This window comes from Ranitomeya variabilis, chromosome 5 (assembly GCF_051348905.1).
Source record: "Ranitomeya variabilis isolate aRanVar5 chromosome 5, aRanVar5.hap1, whole genome shotgun sequence".
In the NCBI taxonomy this organism is placed as follows: Eukaryota; Metazoa; Chordata; class Amphibia; order Anura; family Dendrobatidae; genus Ranitomeya; species Ranitomeya variabilis.
In genome coordinates, this window is record NC_135236.1 from 245,040,759 (window position 1) to 245,055,959 (window position 15,201).

The following is a 15,201-nucleotide window of genomic DNA, read 5'->3' on the forward strand; positions in this document are numbered from 1 at the left end:
TTTCAAGCAAATTTGAACACTTTGAGTTTAATTTGCGCTACGCAAAAAAAAAAATAACTTGCCTGTCGTCATTTCCCTCACTGCTGAAGTATCAGAGAGCAGGCTAATGTCTTCTCTGTGTGGATGAGCAGGCCTGCCCATAATGCACTGCAGCTATGACATGTTATGAACCTTGTACAGTGGTGGTCAGTACCGAGGCCATCACAGATCATCAGTTCCCAGCAGAGCACAGTTTTTACAGTCATTTTCCACCTTCACTTCACCAAAAGTGCTGTGTACGGACCTGTCCATAGCATGATGTTCTCTTAGTGAGGTTATGTGAGTTCTCACGACCGAATAAAAAATCAACCAAGTTTCTTCCAGAAAATTCCAGGCCAAATATGAAATTCATTTTTTTTTCTGCGCACCTGTAGACCTGAGTGGTTGAATCTCATCTGGCGCATGATAAAAAGTAGTGCTGCAATTTTTTTTTTTACCTGCAGATTTGGTCTGTGAAAAAAAACAAAACAAATGCCCCATTGAACAACATATGTACGTGTGCTGTTTGTTATTTCACGGCAGCACTCTGACAATATGGTCACGTAAACTTGACCTATTTGTATCAGTATGTGTAAGCTAAAACCAAGCGAGGAAGAATCAGAGGAAAAGTGCAATACAAACTCGTCACCACTTCTGGGTTTATCACCCACTCCTGGTTTTGGCTCACACATACTGATGTAAAACACTGACCAAATACTGAACATGTGAACATGGCCTAAAACATTCTGTTCATCACTATGACTGACCTTGTCAATAGTAAGAGGGCTTTCCTCCTCACTATTCTCAGGGCAAGGAATGGTCCTGTTGTCATCATTGGACATACCAGTCAAGTTAATTTAACCCCTTAACGACCGCCGATACGCCTTTTAACGGCGGCCGCTAAGGGTACTTAAACCACAGCGCCGTTAATTAATGGCGCTGTGGAAAAAGTGAATAGTGCCCCCCAGAGTCGGATTTTCTCTGGGGTCTCGGTTGCCGAGGGTAGCCGAGACCCCAGAGAACATGATTCGGGGGGTTTTTACCGACCCCCGAGTTGCGATCGCCGGTAATTAACCGTTTACCGGCGGTCGCAACAAAAAAAAAAAACGCGATTTGCCATTTAATTTCTCTGTCCTCCGATGTGATCGCACATCGGAGGGCAGAGAAATAGGGTCCCCGATCGCCCCCGATAGTCCCCCAATACTCACCTATCTCCCTCGGTGCTCCTCGTGGCTCCCGATGGGCGCCGCCATCTTTTTTCCGGGGAAAAAATGGCAGGCGCATGTGCAGTGCGCCCGCCGCCCGGCACCCGGAAGATCTTTGGGGTCTCGGCTGCCGGGGGTAGCCGAGACCCCAAAGAACATGATCGGGGTTGGTTTTTACCAACCCCTGTTTTGCGATCACCGGTAATTAACTGTTTACCGGCGACCGCAAAAAAAAAAAAAGCGATCTGTAATTCTCTGTCCTCTGATGTGATCGCACATCAGAGGACAGAGAAATAGGGTGATTCGGGGACCCTATCATACTCACCCGGTGTCCCTGGGTCCTCTTGCGTCTCCTCCTGCCGGCCGGCTTTTTCCTAGGGAAAGAAAATGGCCGGCGCATGCGCAGTGCGCCTGCCATCTGCTGCCATCTGCCAGCCGGCAGGAGAGACGAGTTGGGGCTAAAATTAGGGTTAGGGTTAGGGCTAGGGTTAAGGTTAGGGTTAGGGTTAGGGTTAGGGCTAGGGTTAGGGTTAGGGCTAGGGTTAGGGCTAGGGTTAGGGCTAGGGTTAGGGCTAGGGTTGGGGCTAATTTTAGGGCTAGGGTTAGGGTTAGGGTTAGGCTACTTTCACACTAGCGTTCTTAGGCTTCCGTCACAATGCGTCGTTGGAGAAAAAACGCATCCTGCAAAAGTGCTTGGAGGATGCGTTTTTTTCTCCATTGACTTGCATTAGCGACGCATTGCGACGGATTGCCACACGTCGCATCCATCGTGCGACGGATGCATCGTGCTTTGGCGGACCGTCGGCACAAAAAAAGCTACATGTAACTTTTTTTGTACGTGTCCGCCAATTCCGACTGCGCATGCGCGTCCGGAACTCCGCCCCCGCCTCCCCGCACCTCACAATGGGGCAGCGGATGCGTTGAAAAAACAGCAACCGCTGCACCTGATGTGCGGCGCTTACAACGCTAGCATCGGTACGACGGCCCGACACACTGCGATGGGCTGAGTACGACACTAGTGTGAAAGTAGCTTCTTTCACACTTGCGTCGGTACGGGGCGGTCGCAATGCGTTGGCCCGACGTACCGACGCACGTTGTGAAAATTGTGCACAATGTGGGCAGCGGATGCAGTTTTTCAACGCATCCGCTGCCCAGTCTATGTCCTGGGGAGGAGGGGGCAGAGTTACGGCCACGCAAGCGCGGAAATGGCGGACGCGACGTACAAAAAAAAGGTTACATTGAACTTTTTTGTGACGACGGTCCGCCAAAACACAACGGATCCAGTGCACGATGGATGCGACGTGTGGCCATCCGTCGGTAATACAAGTCTACGGGCGGCATCCTGTGGGCACATTTGCAGGATCCGTTTTTTGTCCAAAATGACGGATTGCGACAGATGCCACACGACGCAAGTGTGAAAGTAGCCTTAGGGTTAGGGTTGGGGTTAAAGTTAGGGCTAGGGTTAAATTTAGGGTTAGGGTTGGGGCTAAATTTAGGGTTAGGGCTAAAGTTAGGGTTAGGGCTAGGGTTGGGGCTAAAGTTATGGTTATGGTTGGGGCTAAAGTTAGGGTTAGGGTTGGGGCTAAAGTTAGGGTTAGAGTTGGGATTAGGGTTAGGGTTTGGATTAGGGTTGGTATTAGGGTTACGTTTGGGATTAGGGTTGGGATTAGGGTTAAGGTTAGGGTTGGGATTAGGGTTAGGGGTGTATTGGGATTAGGGTTAGGTTTGAGGCTAGGGTTGAGATTAGGGTTAGGGGTGTGTTGGATTTAGGGTTTTGATTAGGGTTATGGTTAGGGTTGAAATTAGGGCTGTTTTGGGGTTAGGGTTGTGATTATCGTTAGGGTTGTGATTAGGATTATGGATCGGGTTGAGATTAGGGTTAGGGGTATGTTGGAGTTAGGGTTGGAGTTAGAATTGGGGGTTTCCACTGTTTAGGTACATCAGGGGGTCTCCAAACACGACAGCCAATTTTGCGCTAAAAAAGTCAAATGGTGCTCCCTCCCTTCTGAGCTCTGCCGTGCGCCCAAACAGTGGTTTACCCCCACATATGGGGCATCAGCGTACTCGGGATAAATTGGACAACAACTTTTGGGGTCCAATTTCTCCTGTTACCCTTGTGAAAATAAAAACTTGGGGGCTAAAAATCTTTTTTGTGGGAAAAATTTTTTTTTTTTTATTTTCACTACTCTGCATTATAAACTTCTGTGAAGCACTTGAGCATTCAAAGTTCTCACCACATATCTAGATAAGTTCCTTAGGGGGTCTAGTTTCCAAAATTTGGTCACTTGTGGGGGGTTTCTACTGTTTAGGTACATCAGGGGCTCTGCAAACGCAACATAACACCCACAGACAATTCTATCAAAGTCTGAATTCCAAAATGGCGCTCCTTCTCTTCCAAGCTCTGCCGTGTGCCCAAACAGTGGTTTACCCCCACATATGGGGTACCAGCATACTCAGGACAAATTGGAGAACAAATATTGGCATCCAATTTCTCTTGTTACCCTTGAGAAAATAAAAACTTGGGGGCTAAAATATCTTTTTTGTGGAAAAAAAAATATTTTCTATTTTTACTACTCTGCATTATAAACTTCTGTGAAGCACTGGGGCATTCAAAGTTCTCACCACATATCTAGATAAGTTCCTTGGGGGGTCCAGTTTCCAAAATGGGGTCACTTGTGGGGGGTTTCTACTGTTTAGGTACATCAGTGGCTCTGCAAACGCAACATAATGCCTGCAGACCATTCAATCAAAGCCTGCATTCCAAAATGGCGCTCCTTCCCTTCCGAGCTCTGCCGTGCGCCCAAACAGTGGTTTACCCCCACATATTGGGTACCAGCATACTCAGGACAAATTGGACAACAACTTTTGGGGCTAAAGAATCTTTTTTGTGGGAAAAAAATAAGTTCCATGGGGGTCTAGTTTCCAAAATGGGGTCACTTTTGGGGGGTTTCTACTGTTTAGGCACATCAGGGGCTCTCCAAACACGACATGGCGTCCGATCTCAATTCCAGTCAATTTTGCATTGAAAAGTCAAGTGGCGCTCCTTTGCTTCTGAGCTCAGCCATGCGCCAAAACAGTGGTTTACCCCCACATATGGGGTGTCGGCGTACTCAGGACAAATTGTACAACAACTTCTGGTGTCCATTTTCTCCTGTTACCCTTGGTAAAATAAAAATTTGGAGGCAAAAAGATCATTTTTGTAGAAAATTGCGATTTTTTTCATTTTCACGGCTCTGCATTATAAACTTCTGTAAAGCACCTGGGGGTTTAAAGTGCTCACCGTACATCTAGATAAGTTCCTTAAGGGGTCTAGTTTCCAAAATGGTGTCATTTGTGGGGGGTTTCCACTGTTTAGGCACATCAGGGGCTGTCCAAACGTGAAATGGCGTCCGATCTCAATTCCAGCCAATTCTACATTAAAAAAGTAAAATGACACTCCTTCTCTTCCAAGCTCTGCGGTGCACCCAAACAGTGGTTAACCCCCACATATGGGGTATCAACGTACTCAGGAGAAATTGCACAACAACTTTTGTGGTCTAATTTCTCCTGTTACCCTTGTGAAAATAAAAATTTTGGGGCAAAAAGATCATTTTTGTAGAAAAAATGTGATTTTTTATTTTCACGGCTCTACGTTATAAACTTCTGTGAAGCACTTGGGGGTTCAAAGTGCTCACCACATATCTAGATAAGTTCCTTAAGGGGTCTAGTTTCCAAAATGGTATCACTTGTGGGGGGTTTCCACTGTTTAGGCACATCAGGGGCTCTCCAAATGCGACATGGCGTCCGATCTCAATTCCAGCCAATTCTGCATTGAAACAGTCAAACGGTGCTCCTTCATTTCCAAGCTCTGCAGTGCGCCCAAACAGTGGTTTAACTCCACATATGGGGTATCGGCGTACTCAGGAGAAATTGCACAACAAAATTTGTGGTTAAATTTCTGTTTTTACACTTGTGAAAATTAAAAAAAATGGTTCTGAAGTAAAATGTTTGCAAAAAAAAGTTAAATGTTCATTTTTTTCTTCCACATTGTTTCAGTTCCTGTGAAGTACGTAAAGGGTTAATAAACTTCTTGAATGTGGTTTTGAGCAGCTTTAGGGGTGCAGTTTTTAGAATGGTGTCACACTTGGTTATTTTCTATCATATAGACCCCTCAAAATGACTTCAAAGGTGATGTGGTCCCTAAAAAAAACATGGTGTTGTAAAAATGAGAAATTGCTGGTCAACTTTTAACCCTTATAACTCCCTAACAAAAAAAAAATTTGTTTCCAAAATTGTGCTGATGTAAAGTAGACATGTGGGAAATGTTATTTATTAACTTTTTTTTGTGACATATCTCTCTGATTTAAGGGGATAAAAATACAAAGTTTGAAAATTGAAAAATTTTAAAAATTTTCGCCATATTTCTGTTTTTTTCATAAATAATCACAAGCAATATCGAAGAAATGTTACCACTAACTTGAAGTACAATATGTTACGAAAAAACATTCTCAGAATCAGCGGGATCCGATAAAGCGTTCCAGAGTTATAACCTATTAAAGTGACAGTGGTCAGAATTGTAAAAATTGGCTCGGTCATTAAGTACCAAATTGGCTCTGTCACTAAAGGCCCCGTCTCACATAGCGATTTACCAACGATCACGACCAGCGATACGACCTGGCCGTGATCGTTGGTAAGTCGTTGTGTGGTCGCTGAGGAGCTGTCACACAGACAGCTCTCTCCAGCTACCAACGATCAGGGGAACGACTTCGGCATCGTTGAAACTGTCTTCAACGATGCCGAAGTCCCCCTGCAGCACCCGGGTAACCAGGGTAAACATCGGGTTACTAAGCGCAGGGCCACGCTTAGTAACCCGATGTTTACCCTGGTTACCAAAAAAAACAAACAGTACATACTCACCATCTGATGTCCGTCAGGTCCCTTGCCGTCTGCTTCCTGCTCTGACAGTGCCGCTGTACAGTGAGAGCAGAGAGCAGCGGTGACGTCACTGCTGTGCTGTGCTCTCACTGTATGGCCGGATCTCAGTCAGAGCAGGAAGCAGACGGCAAGGGACCTGACGGACATCAGATGATGAGTATGTAGTGTTTTTTTTTTTTTACATTTACGCTGGTAACCAGGGTAAACAGCGGGTTACTAAGCACGGCCCTGCGCTTAGTAACCCGATGTTTACCCTGGTTACCAGTGAAGACATCGCTGGATCGGTGTCACACACACCAATTCAGCGATGTCAGCGGGACCTCAACGACCAAAAAAAGGTCCAGGCCATTCCGACACGACCAGCGATCTCACAGCAGGGGCCTGATCGCTGGTACGTGTCACACATAGCGAGATCGCAACTGAGGTCGCTGTTGCGTCACAAAACTTGTGACTCAGCAGCGATCTCGCTAGCGATCTCGCTATGTGAGACGGGGCCTTAAGGGGTTAAGGACTGATATATGTTTCTGGAATAAGCTTTGCTTTTCACTGTTCGACCATAGCCTTTGTTCACACATCAGTATTTTTGATCAGTATGTCTTCAGTATTTGTATTCCAAAACCAGTTGAGTCTCCAAAACACAGAACAGGTATAAATAATCAAATATAATTTTGCGCTGTAAGTTTCACTCCTGGTTTGGCATACAAACACTGATACAAAATACTGACGTCTGAATGAAGCCATAAGCTTATTTGTGGCTGAGCCCTGGACTTGCCTGATAATCCCTTGTACTTTTTACTGAGAAATGGAATCAGTGGCAATGAAAATAGCTATATACTTTATAGTATTATAATATTTTACATATCACTATTAATTTAGGGATTTTTGATGGTGAATGTACTGAAGAGACAAATCATGCTGTCATTGTTGTGGGATATGGTACAGAACATGATTCTGACGAAGGCAAGGATGTAGATTACTGGATAGTAAAGAACAGGTAAGTCTGGTGCTATTTACAATGGGCAAATGGAGCGCCCGCCAGGGCCTTGGGAATACTCGGTACCGGGCCGGTTCTTAAAGGTGATGTGTCACAGCAGCAGTGACCCGGTCCGTGGCCCTGGGCGTCCAATAAAAGGGCAAGTGATAATGAAAAAGGGGAAATAAAGTTTCTAAACATTAGCTTGTGATGCCTTCTGTGGTATTCGGCAAATAGGAGCCGACGTTGCTTGAGGAGACTGCTGGGGATGATGGTGATGCAGTAGAGTTGACACAGCTCTCCACAGGTAGAGCTGAACCCCAGGCAGTTGTAGATGCAAAATATGGTGAGGAGGGTGGTTGTAGTGCAGGGAAAATGACGCAGCAAATAAATTGGAGGACACAGCAGTGTGCAGTCTTCACAGATTTTAATCACAGTTCTGATGTTACAATCCCCACCAGTGGTGCTGTGTCCTCAGGCGTCGTGGTCCAGACATCTACATAAACGCAGCTAGAGAAAAAAAGCAGCAAACGGTCCTAATATCTTGGTCCCGTATTTAATGAATATGAATAGACCATACGTTGGGTAAATCATTATGTTGGAGACCTTATATGTTTCCACAATTTTGTCTTGGCCAGACATCTACATCTCTACACTACATCTCTCCTAGGGGGCAGGTTTGGAGGCCTAAGTTTTATTTTGTATTTTCGTAATGTTCTTATATTTTGCTTGCATATAATAATAAAGGTGTGTTTTTTATTTTAAAAGTGAATTTGTTTATTTTCAACAATTTCTGTATCAGTATAATTTAAACCAAAGGCCAAGGTACTCCTCTACATAATCTAATAATGAGTATCTTCTAGAGATTGGATTGGATTACAGTATATGTATGGAAAACTGGAGCCTGGTTGTAGTTTTACTACCTCCTGTCACAGCACTGCATTTTCATGCTTTAATGAACATACCAGTTCAATGAAATGTGAAATGGTGGCACATCTTGACCCAAGAATGATGATCTCCATGATCCTACTTTTTGACTGTGCTAGAACAGACAAGGCATTGTAAATAATGATTAATGAGAAAAATGAATAACTCTGCCCCAAAAATTCAAGTATATTACCCTCCAGGAGCTGCTAAATTTGGCTAAATTAATTTCAATGTATGAGAAATCTAACTGCTCTCCTGCAGGGTTGAATCAGAAGAAAAAGCTGAGGTTTTGAGGGGTTAAAGATGGACATAGAAAGATATACCCCCAACAGGAGAGATGTAAATGATGATTAATGAAAAAAATAAATGACTCAGCCGAGTAAATTCTGATATATTACCCTCCAGGAGTGGATGAAGTGGGCTAAATTAAATTAAAAGTATGAGAAATCCAATTGCCCTCCTGCAGGGCTTGAATCAGAAGAAAAAGGTGCATTTTTTGGGGGGAGGGGGGGTTAAAGATGGACAAAGAAAGAGATACTGGCATATCAATCAAGAAAAAAGAAACAACTCTGCACTCTCAATTGAACATGGATGGACTGCTCTGTGTTGCATTTTCCATCTATGATCAAAGGCCAACACAGGAGGGGGTTGTGTGGTGAAGCTCAGCTTTTTGGACCCCCAGGAAAGAGACAATGTGAAGCTCAGTAGAAAGAGAAAAGCAGCAGTCACCCAAAAAAATACCTTCTGGCACCAGAATGTTTGATGAAATCCACCACAAGGGTGTGTATAGTGATTACAGAATAGAAAAGTTCCAGGCGCAAGTGTCCGGGTGCCCTAGTCAGGTGTGATAATCATTGTACTGTATATAATATATGTAACACATTACCTAGTTAATCACCACTAACGGTAGGAAGACTTTGATCATTGTACTGGAATTGGCAAACTGGTGAGCTGTACTCTGTTCTAGAACTGAAGCAACATTTCCAGCATAATTCATCTTAATTGTGTCTTTAACAGGCTGTGTATACATTATGTGTTTCCAGTTTCTTCCTCTCATTGTTTTATACTTCCTTACAGCTGGGGTGAAGGTTTTGGAGAAAAAGGATACATTAAAATGAAGCGTAATATAAACCAGTGTGGCATTGCATCAATGGCTGTTTCCGTGGACCTGGCAGACTGAAGAAATAGTCAAGTTTCTATTATATTTTTTTAAAATATTGTAATCATGCTAATTTCTTAAAATCTTTGTAATTTCCTATTGTGTGGCAACAGATATCTTCAATTTGTTAATACTCTCATGTGTATATTTGCCATAACAAGCTACTAATAAAAAAGAAAAAAAAACAAGCAAACCTGACTTTTCAAATTTGACATTATTATTATTATTTATTGTTATAGCGCCATTTATTCCATGGCGCTTTACATGTGAGGAGGGGTATACATAATAAAAACAAGTACAATAATCTTAAACAATACAAGTCATAACTGGTACAGGAGGAGAGAGGACCCTGCCCGCGAAGGCCAATCTACAAGGGATGGGTGAGAATACAGTAGGGGAGGATAGAGCTGATCATGCAGCGGTTTGGTCGATCGGTGGTTACTGCAGGTTGTAGGCTTGTCGGAAGAGGTGGGTCTTCAGGTTCTTTTTGAAGATTTCGATGGTAGGCGAGAGTCTGATGTGTTGTGGTAGAGGGGTGATACGCGAGAGAAATCTTGTATACGATTGTGGGAAGTGGAGATAAGAGGGGAGTAGAGAAGGAGATCTTATGAGGATCAGAGGTTGCGTGCTGGAAAGTACCGGGAGACGAGGTCACAGATGTATGAAGGAGACAGGTTGTGGATGGCTTTGTACGTCACGGTTAGGGTTTTGTACTGGAGTCTCTGGGCAATGGGGAGCCAGTGAAGGGATTGACAGAGGGGAGAGGCCGGGGAATAGCGGGGGACAGGTGGATTAGTCGGGCAGCAGAGTTTAGAATAGATTGGAGGGGTGCGAGAGTGTTCGAGGGGAGGCCACAGAGCAGGAGGTTGCAGTAGTCAAGGCGAGAGATGATGGGACATAGTCACTTTCAGAAAAAGACTACTAAAATTAAGACATCTGTGGCGCTGTAAGGCACTCACGGTATAAGAAGATTTATTTACTGTATATGCAGTGCATACAGTATATTTATATACAATAAATATATCTGTAATATATAAATATGTCTACATATATATATACTGTGTGTATATATATATATATATATATAGAGAGAGAGAGAGAGAGAGAGAGAGAGAGATGCTGTACTTATATATTAGAGATAATCAAACTGATTCAATGCAAATTAAATTTCAGTAAACTTTTATAAAATTTGAAACACATTGCGATTAGTAGGAATCACCAAAAAAATGCCCATCACCACTTTACACATCACAGAAGACTGCATAAGGCTTCTTTCACACTTCCGTTTTTTTGTGTCCATCGTAGTGCAGCAAAATGACGGATCGACGGACATCATGAAAACAGTGAAAAACGTGTGCGACGCCTCCAGTGTAATGATGGATGCGTCGTCCACAAATTCCGGGAAAATAAATGTCTGGGGACGAGAGAGAGAGAGAGGGAGGCTGGCTTTTTTTCCCGGACATGAAAATCCTTCCGGGCATGCTCAGAGGGGAAAACCTGTAACAGTCGCTGGATTCCAGTGTGTGATGGTCAGCGATGGATCCTGCGTCCATAGGCTTCCATTCTAGTGAATGACGTATGATGCAGGATCAGTCGCTACGTGTTTTCCCAACGCAGACAAAAAAGTTACATTGAACGTTTTTTTGCAAACGACGGTCCTCAAAAACACGACGGATCCGTCGCACGACGGATGCGATGTGTGGCCATCTGTCGTGATCTGTCGCTAAGACAAGTCTATGGGAAAATGCAGGATCCTGCATTCTCAAAAATCAACGGATTTTGATGGGAGCTGAAAGACGGAACTGTGAAAGTAGCCCAAGTCACAGAAGGCTGACATGAACGTAGGGACGGGCTGATTTTGCCAGTCTTATTTTATGGCTTACTTGAGTTTGAACTGCCGTATTAATTGAATTAATTTGGTGCCTCTTCTCTTTGGTGTGGGTCTCGCCAGAAATTCTACTACAATAATAGGTAAAAGATTTTATGAATCGAGCTAAAAACAAAGAACACCAGCGCCTATAATATGGAAATAGAGGAGTGGAGAAGCAATATGCTGCATACATATTTGGGATTCTGTGTGGTAAATCCAAACTAATAGAGAAAGAAATAATATAAAAATATTGATCTGTCGCCTTATAAGCTGTGCAGGAGGCTTGTAGGTGTAAAAACTGCTAACTGTCCACCTAGCGATGTTATAACAGCAGGAAAAAGTTAACATAGAATGTATAAAGAGGGCGCAGGTTGATTAAAATGACAGAATCTTTGACTAATACTGTATAGACTCCGTGCTGCTAGTGAAAATATCCGGTTTACAAATGGTAGTGTGTGGATGCAGAGCGTAGCAAGTGAATTGTTGGATTTATATGTGAAGCAGGAAATGCAACTGTAGAGCCAGGAGCACCCGGCCGTAGCGTCCCTGGATACCAGCAGGAAAAATGGTCGACAGTGCTTAGAGATGGTGTGTGACGTCACGAAAGTACAGAGACTCAGAAGGGTTGTCACCTGAGGAAGGGGAGCCGTGTACTCCACAAAACCCATTGGTTAGCTTATTGGTCCTTCTGAGTCTCTGTACTTTTGTGACTTTCTATGCTCTGCATCCACCCACTTCCATTTGTGAGCTGGATATTTTCTCTAGCAGCACGGAGTCTACACAGAAATCAGTCGGACAGTGTAACTACATGGTGTATAACCCATTCCGTCAATTCAATCAACCTGCACCCACTTTATACATTGTATGTTAACTTTTTCCTGCATTTAAAACATTGCTAGGTGGAAACTTAGCAGTATTTACACCTACAAGCCATCTGCCCAGCTAATAGCGCGACCGATCAATATTTATACATTATTTTATGAATCGGACCCTAAGAATTGCAAAATATTTGTTTTTGTATATACTGTATATTATACTAGTGAGACGGACTTTACATCCTAACATGTCACACTAATACAGCACACTGTTACAGCTGGCGTTTTGGACATGTAACTAGGATTTACTTTTTTGCCATTTTTATAGTTAAATTTTGTTGAATTTTTTTTTGGAATGTAAACGTTTAACTGCTTGTCAGTCTTTGTCCACCTACTTTACTAGTCCAATTTAACAATCACAGAGAAAAAAGCAGGGATGCCCACCGACTGCGCCCTGCAAGATAAAATGCAAAAAAAAACACATATCAATGTATGTAAGGTATTAGTTTATATTGGGGCCTCAATACGTAAGCCGGCAACCCGCATCAAGGGTCCTTACATTTTGCCAGTCCTAACGCTAAACATTGAGTAAAAGCTCACAGACACAAAAAGAGGACTTAAAAATCCTTCAGAAAACTGAAAAAAATCACAGAGAAAAAAAGCAGAAATGCCCATCTGCCGAAGCCTCCAAACAAATGCACTAGCAGGGCGCAGTCGGACCAAGATGGCTCTGTAAACTGTAGGCCTCTATTCACACAGTATGCATTTTGTAGCACTGGGCGGCCCGCCTGTATGTGCATTAGTAATAGGCTGTAAACCAGATGCTCTGCATTGCCTGTGTGAACAATGCCACATACAGACTATTATCGTTTATCTTTTTGTGCACTAATGCCAAACAGCCAACACTGGATTGAAAGTGGTTGTTTCATCGGTATTTTTTTGCACCTCTGTTTTTGCCATCATTAATCGGGTCCGATGTGCCCTGCTAGTGCATTTGTTTGGAGGCTTTGACAGGTGGGCATCTCTGCTTTTTTCTCTGTGATTTTTTTCAGTTTTCTGGAGGATTTTTAAGTCCTCTTTTTGTGTCTGTGAGCTTTTAGTCCAATTTAACAACTGTATATGCCACAGCTATACTGCTACTTGCTCCCATCTTGTGCTTTTTATGTATGTACCTAGGTAGCATTTCTTGATACGTGCTTTTTGGCAAAGTCTCAATTGGGGTATAAAAGATTGTCAAACTTAATTATAGTGTTATACAAAAAGTATGGGAAAAAGTGGAAGTGATAATGGACAGGGTAGTGTAAAAAAGAAAAACTCATACAACAACTAAAAATGCAAGCATCAGCAGAAGCACCACTACTGGCACCGGTCATTCAGACAGCAATACTGCCGTGTGCATGCCACAATTTGCCTCCCATGCTTCCGGAAAGTGCATTAGTGGGGAAGCAGCAGAATGTGTTATGGAATGTACACACATGGAGCACATATTTTTGAAACTTTCTGGTAAAGTAAGAAAAATCCACAAACCACAACCACTGAAATAACTTGAAACTGCCAAAAACTGCATATCACATCTGAAAAAAAAACCATTGCTCTTTACTTTTAACAAGTTTGACTTTAAATTGCTTTCTAATCTCTTGAGACAATTCTCTCCTTAATTTTCTTCTATGTTGAGTGTGGTATGCACAATGATACCAAACAGCACAGTGACTACTTTTCACCCTTTAAATAGGCAGACAGACGGATTACAATTTCATAGACACCAATGATGCTAATTACAGGACACACTTTAGTTTAACATGTTCCTATGGACAAATTATTTTCAAACTTTTCTAAGGGTGCCAGCATTTTTGTCCAGGCCATTTTTGATAGTTTTTTTAATTTACTTATTTAAAGCCAATATCTGATTTTCATTAGTTGATATTCAGTAAATTGAAAATTACTTTTATCTGTTTCAAGTTATTTCCATGACCATTGTTGATTTTTCGTACTTGGACATAATGAGTACCAGCAATTGTCCGTGTGTATGGCACACTACTCATTTTACTCACAGCAGGATGATATCTTGAACAGCAACACCATCAGGTTAAGTCAATATTTTTCACAGAAAGGTATGCTTAATCAAAAATGACAAAGAGGCATACTTGGCATAATTTTTTGATCTTTTCTTGAACAAAAACATGAAAATTCTACCAGTGCACTGTACTATTAAAAGGGGTTTGGGTTAATACCAGGTTATCATCCTTTGCTCTGAGGAGCTCACCTGGACATTACTAAGGCTGTGCTTGCATAGATGGAATTGAAGAGGGCTGGATTCAATAGTAGGAGATCCCAGAGTGTATATTCAGTGGCTTGCAAAAATATTCACCTCCTTGGCTGTTCACCTATTTTGTTACATACAACCCGTGTTTAAATATTTTTGTAATGCAATTTGTATGTGAGGCATCATCATTAAATAGTGTAAGTTGATAAAGTGAAGTGAGAAAAATATTGACATATATACAATGTATAAGATCAAATAACTAAAAATTGTCATGTGCATATGTATTCACCCCTTTTTCTATGAAGCCCCTAAAAATTTCTGGTGAAGCAATCATCTTCATAAGTCACATGCTTAGTGAAACGAAGTCCTCCTGTGTAAAATCTAAGTGTCACAGGGTCTGTCTGCATGTACATACAGTATTTACCTTTTCTGAAAGGCCACAGAGGCTGCAAGACCATTAAGCAAAAGGCACCACTAACCAAACTAGACAAAGGAGATGACCAAACAAGTCAGGGACAAATATGTCGAGAAGTACAAGTCAGGGTTGGCCTTTAAAAAAAAATCCCAACCTCTGATGATCCCCTGGATTGAACTTCTTGGCCACTAAGTTAAACAGTATGCTTGGCGCCAAACCATCACCCCATCAGCTCATCACCCCAAGAACACCCTCCCCACAGTGAAACATGATGGTGGCAGCATTATGCTGTGGAGATGTGTTTCAGCAGCACGGACAGGGAAAATAGTCCTAGTCGATAGGAAGATGGATAGTGAGAAATACAGTGATATTCTTGAGCAAAACCTGTATGTTGTTTGCTTCACAATAAAAATTAAAACAAATGTTCACAGTTGTTCTTTACATGAACTGATGCAAAGTCTCAAAAAAACAGTGAAATTCCTGGTTGTGAGGTAGGAAAACGTGAAAAATGCCATGGAGTGAATACTTTTGCAAGCCACTGTACATATATTCAGGGCATAAAGCCTAATTGGCCATGGAAAAGTAATGAGGTCAACTATAAAGCAATCCAAAAAGAAAAACGCAATAGAGCTATTTGCGGGT

The 15,201-nt window shown here is 42.5% G+C and overlaps 1 protein-coding gene across 2 annotated transcripts in view; it reads left to right on the forward strand.

Moving 5' to 3' along the window:
* LOC143775614 (cathepsin L-like proteinase) overlaps positions 1 to 9,389 on the forward strand; it is a 28,752-nt gene extending 19,363 nt beyond the window's left edge. For both annotated transcript variants that reach the window (XM_077263957.1, XM_077263958.1), the window contains exons 7-8: positions 7,014 to 7,131; positions 9,115 to 9,389. In XM_077263957.1, the coding sequence (XP_077120072.1) occupies positions 7,014 to 7,131; positions 9,115 to 9,217 (221 nt within the window). In that variant the 3' untranslated portion in view covers positions 9,218 to 9,389. The remainder of the gene's footprint in view (positions 1 to 7,013; positions 7,132 to 9,114) is intronic.
* Positions 9,390 to 15,201: the final 5,812 nt, after the last annotated feature.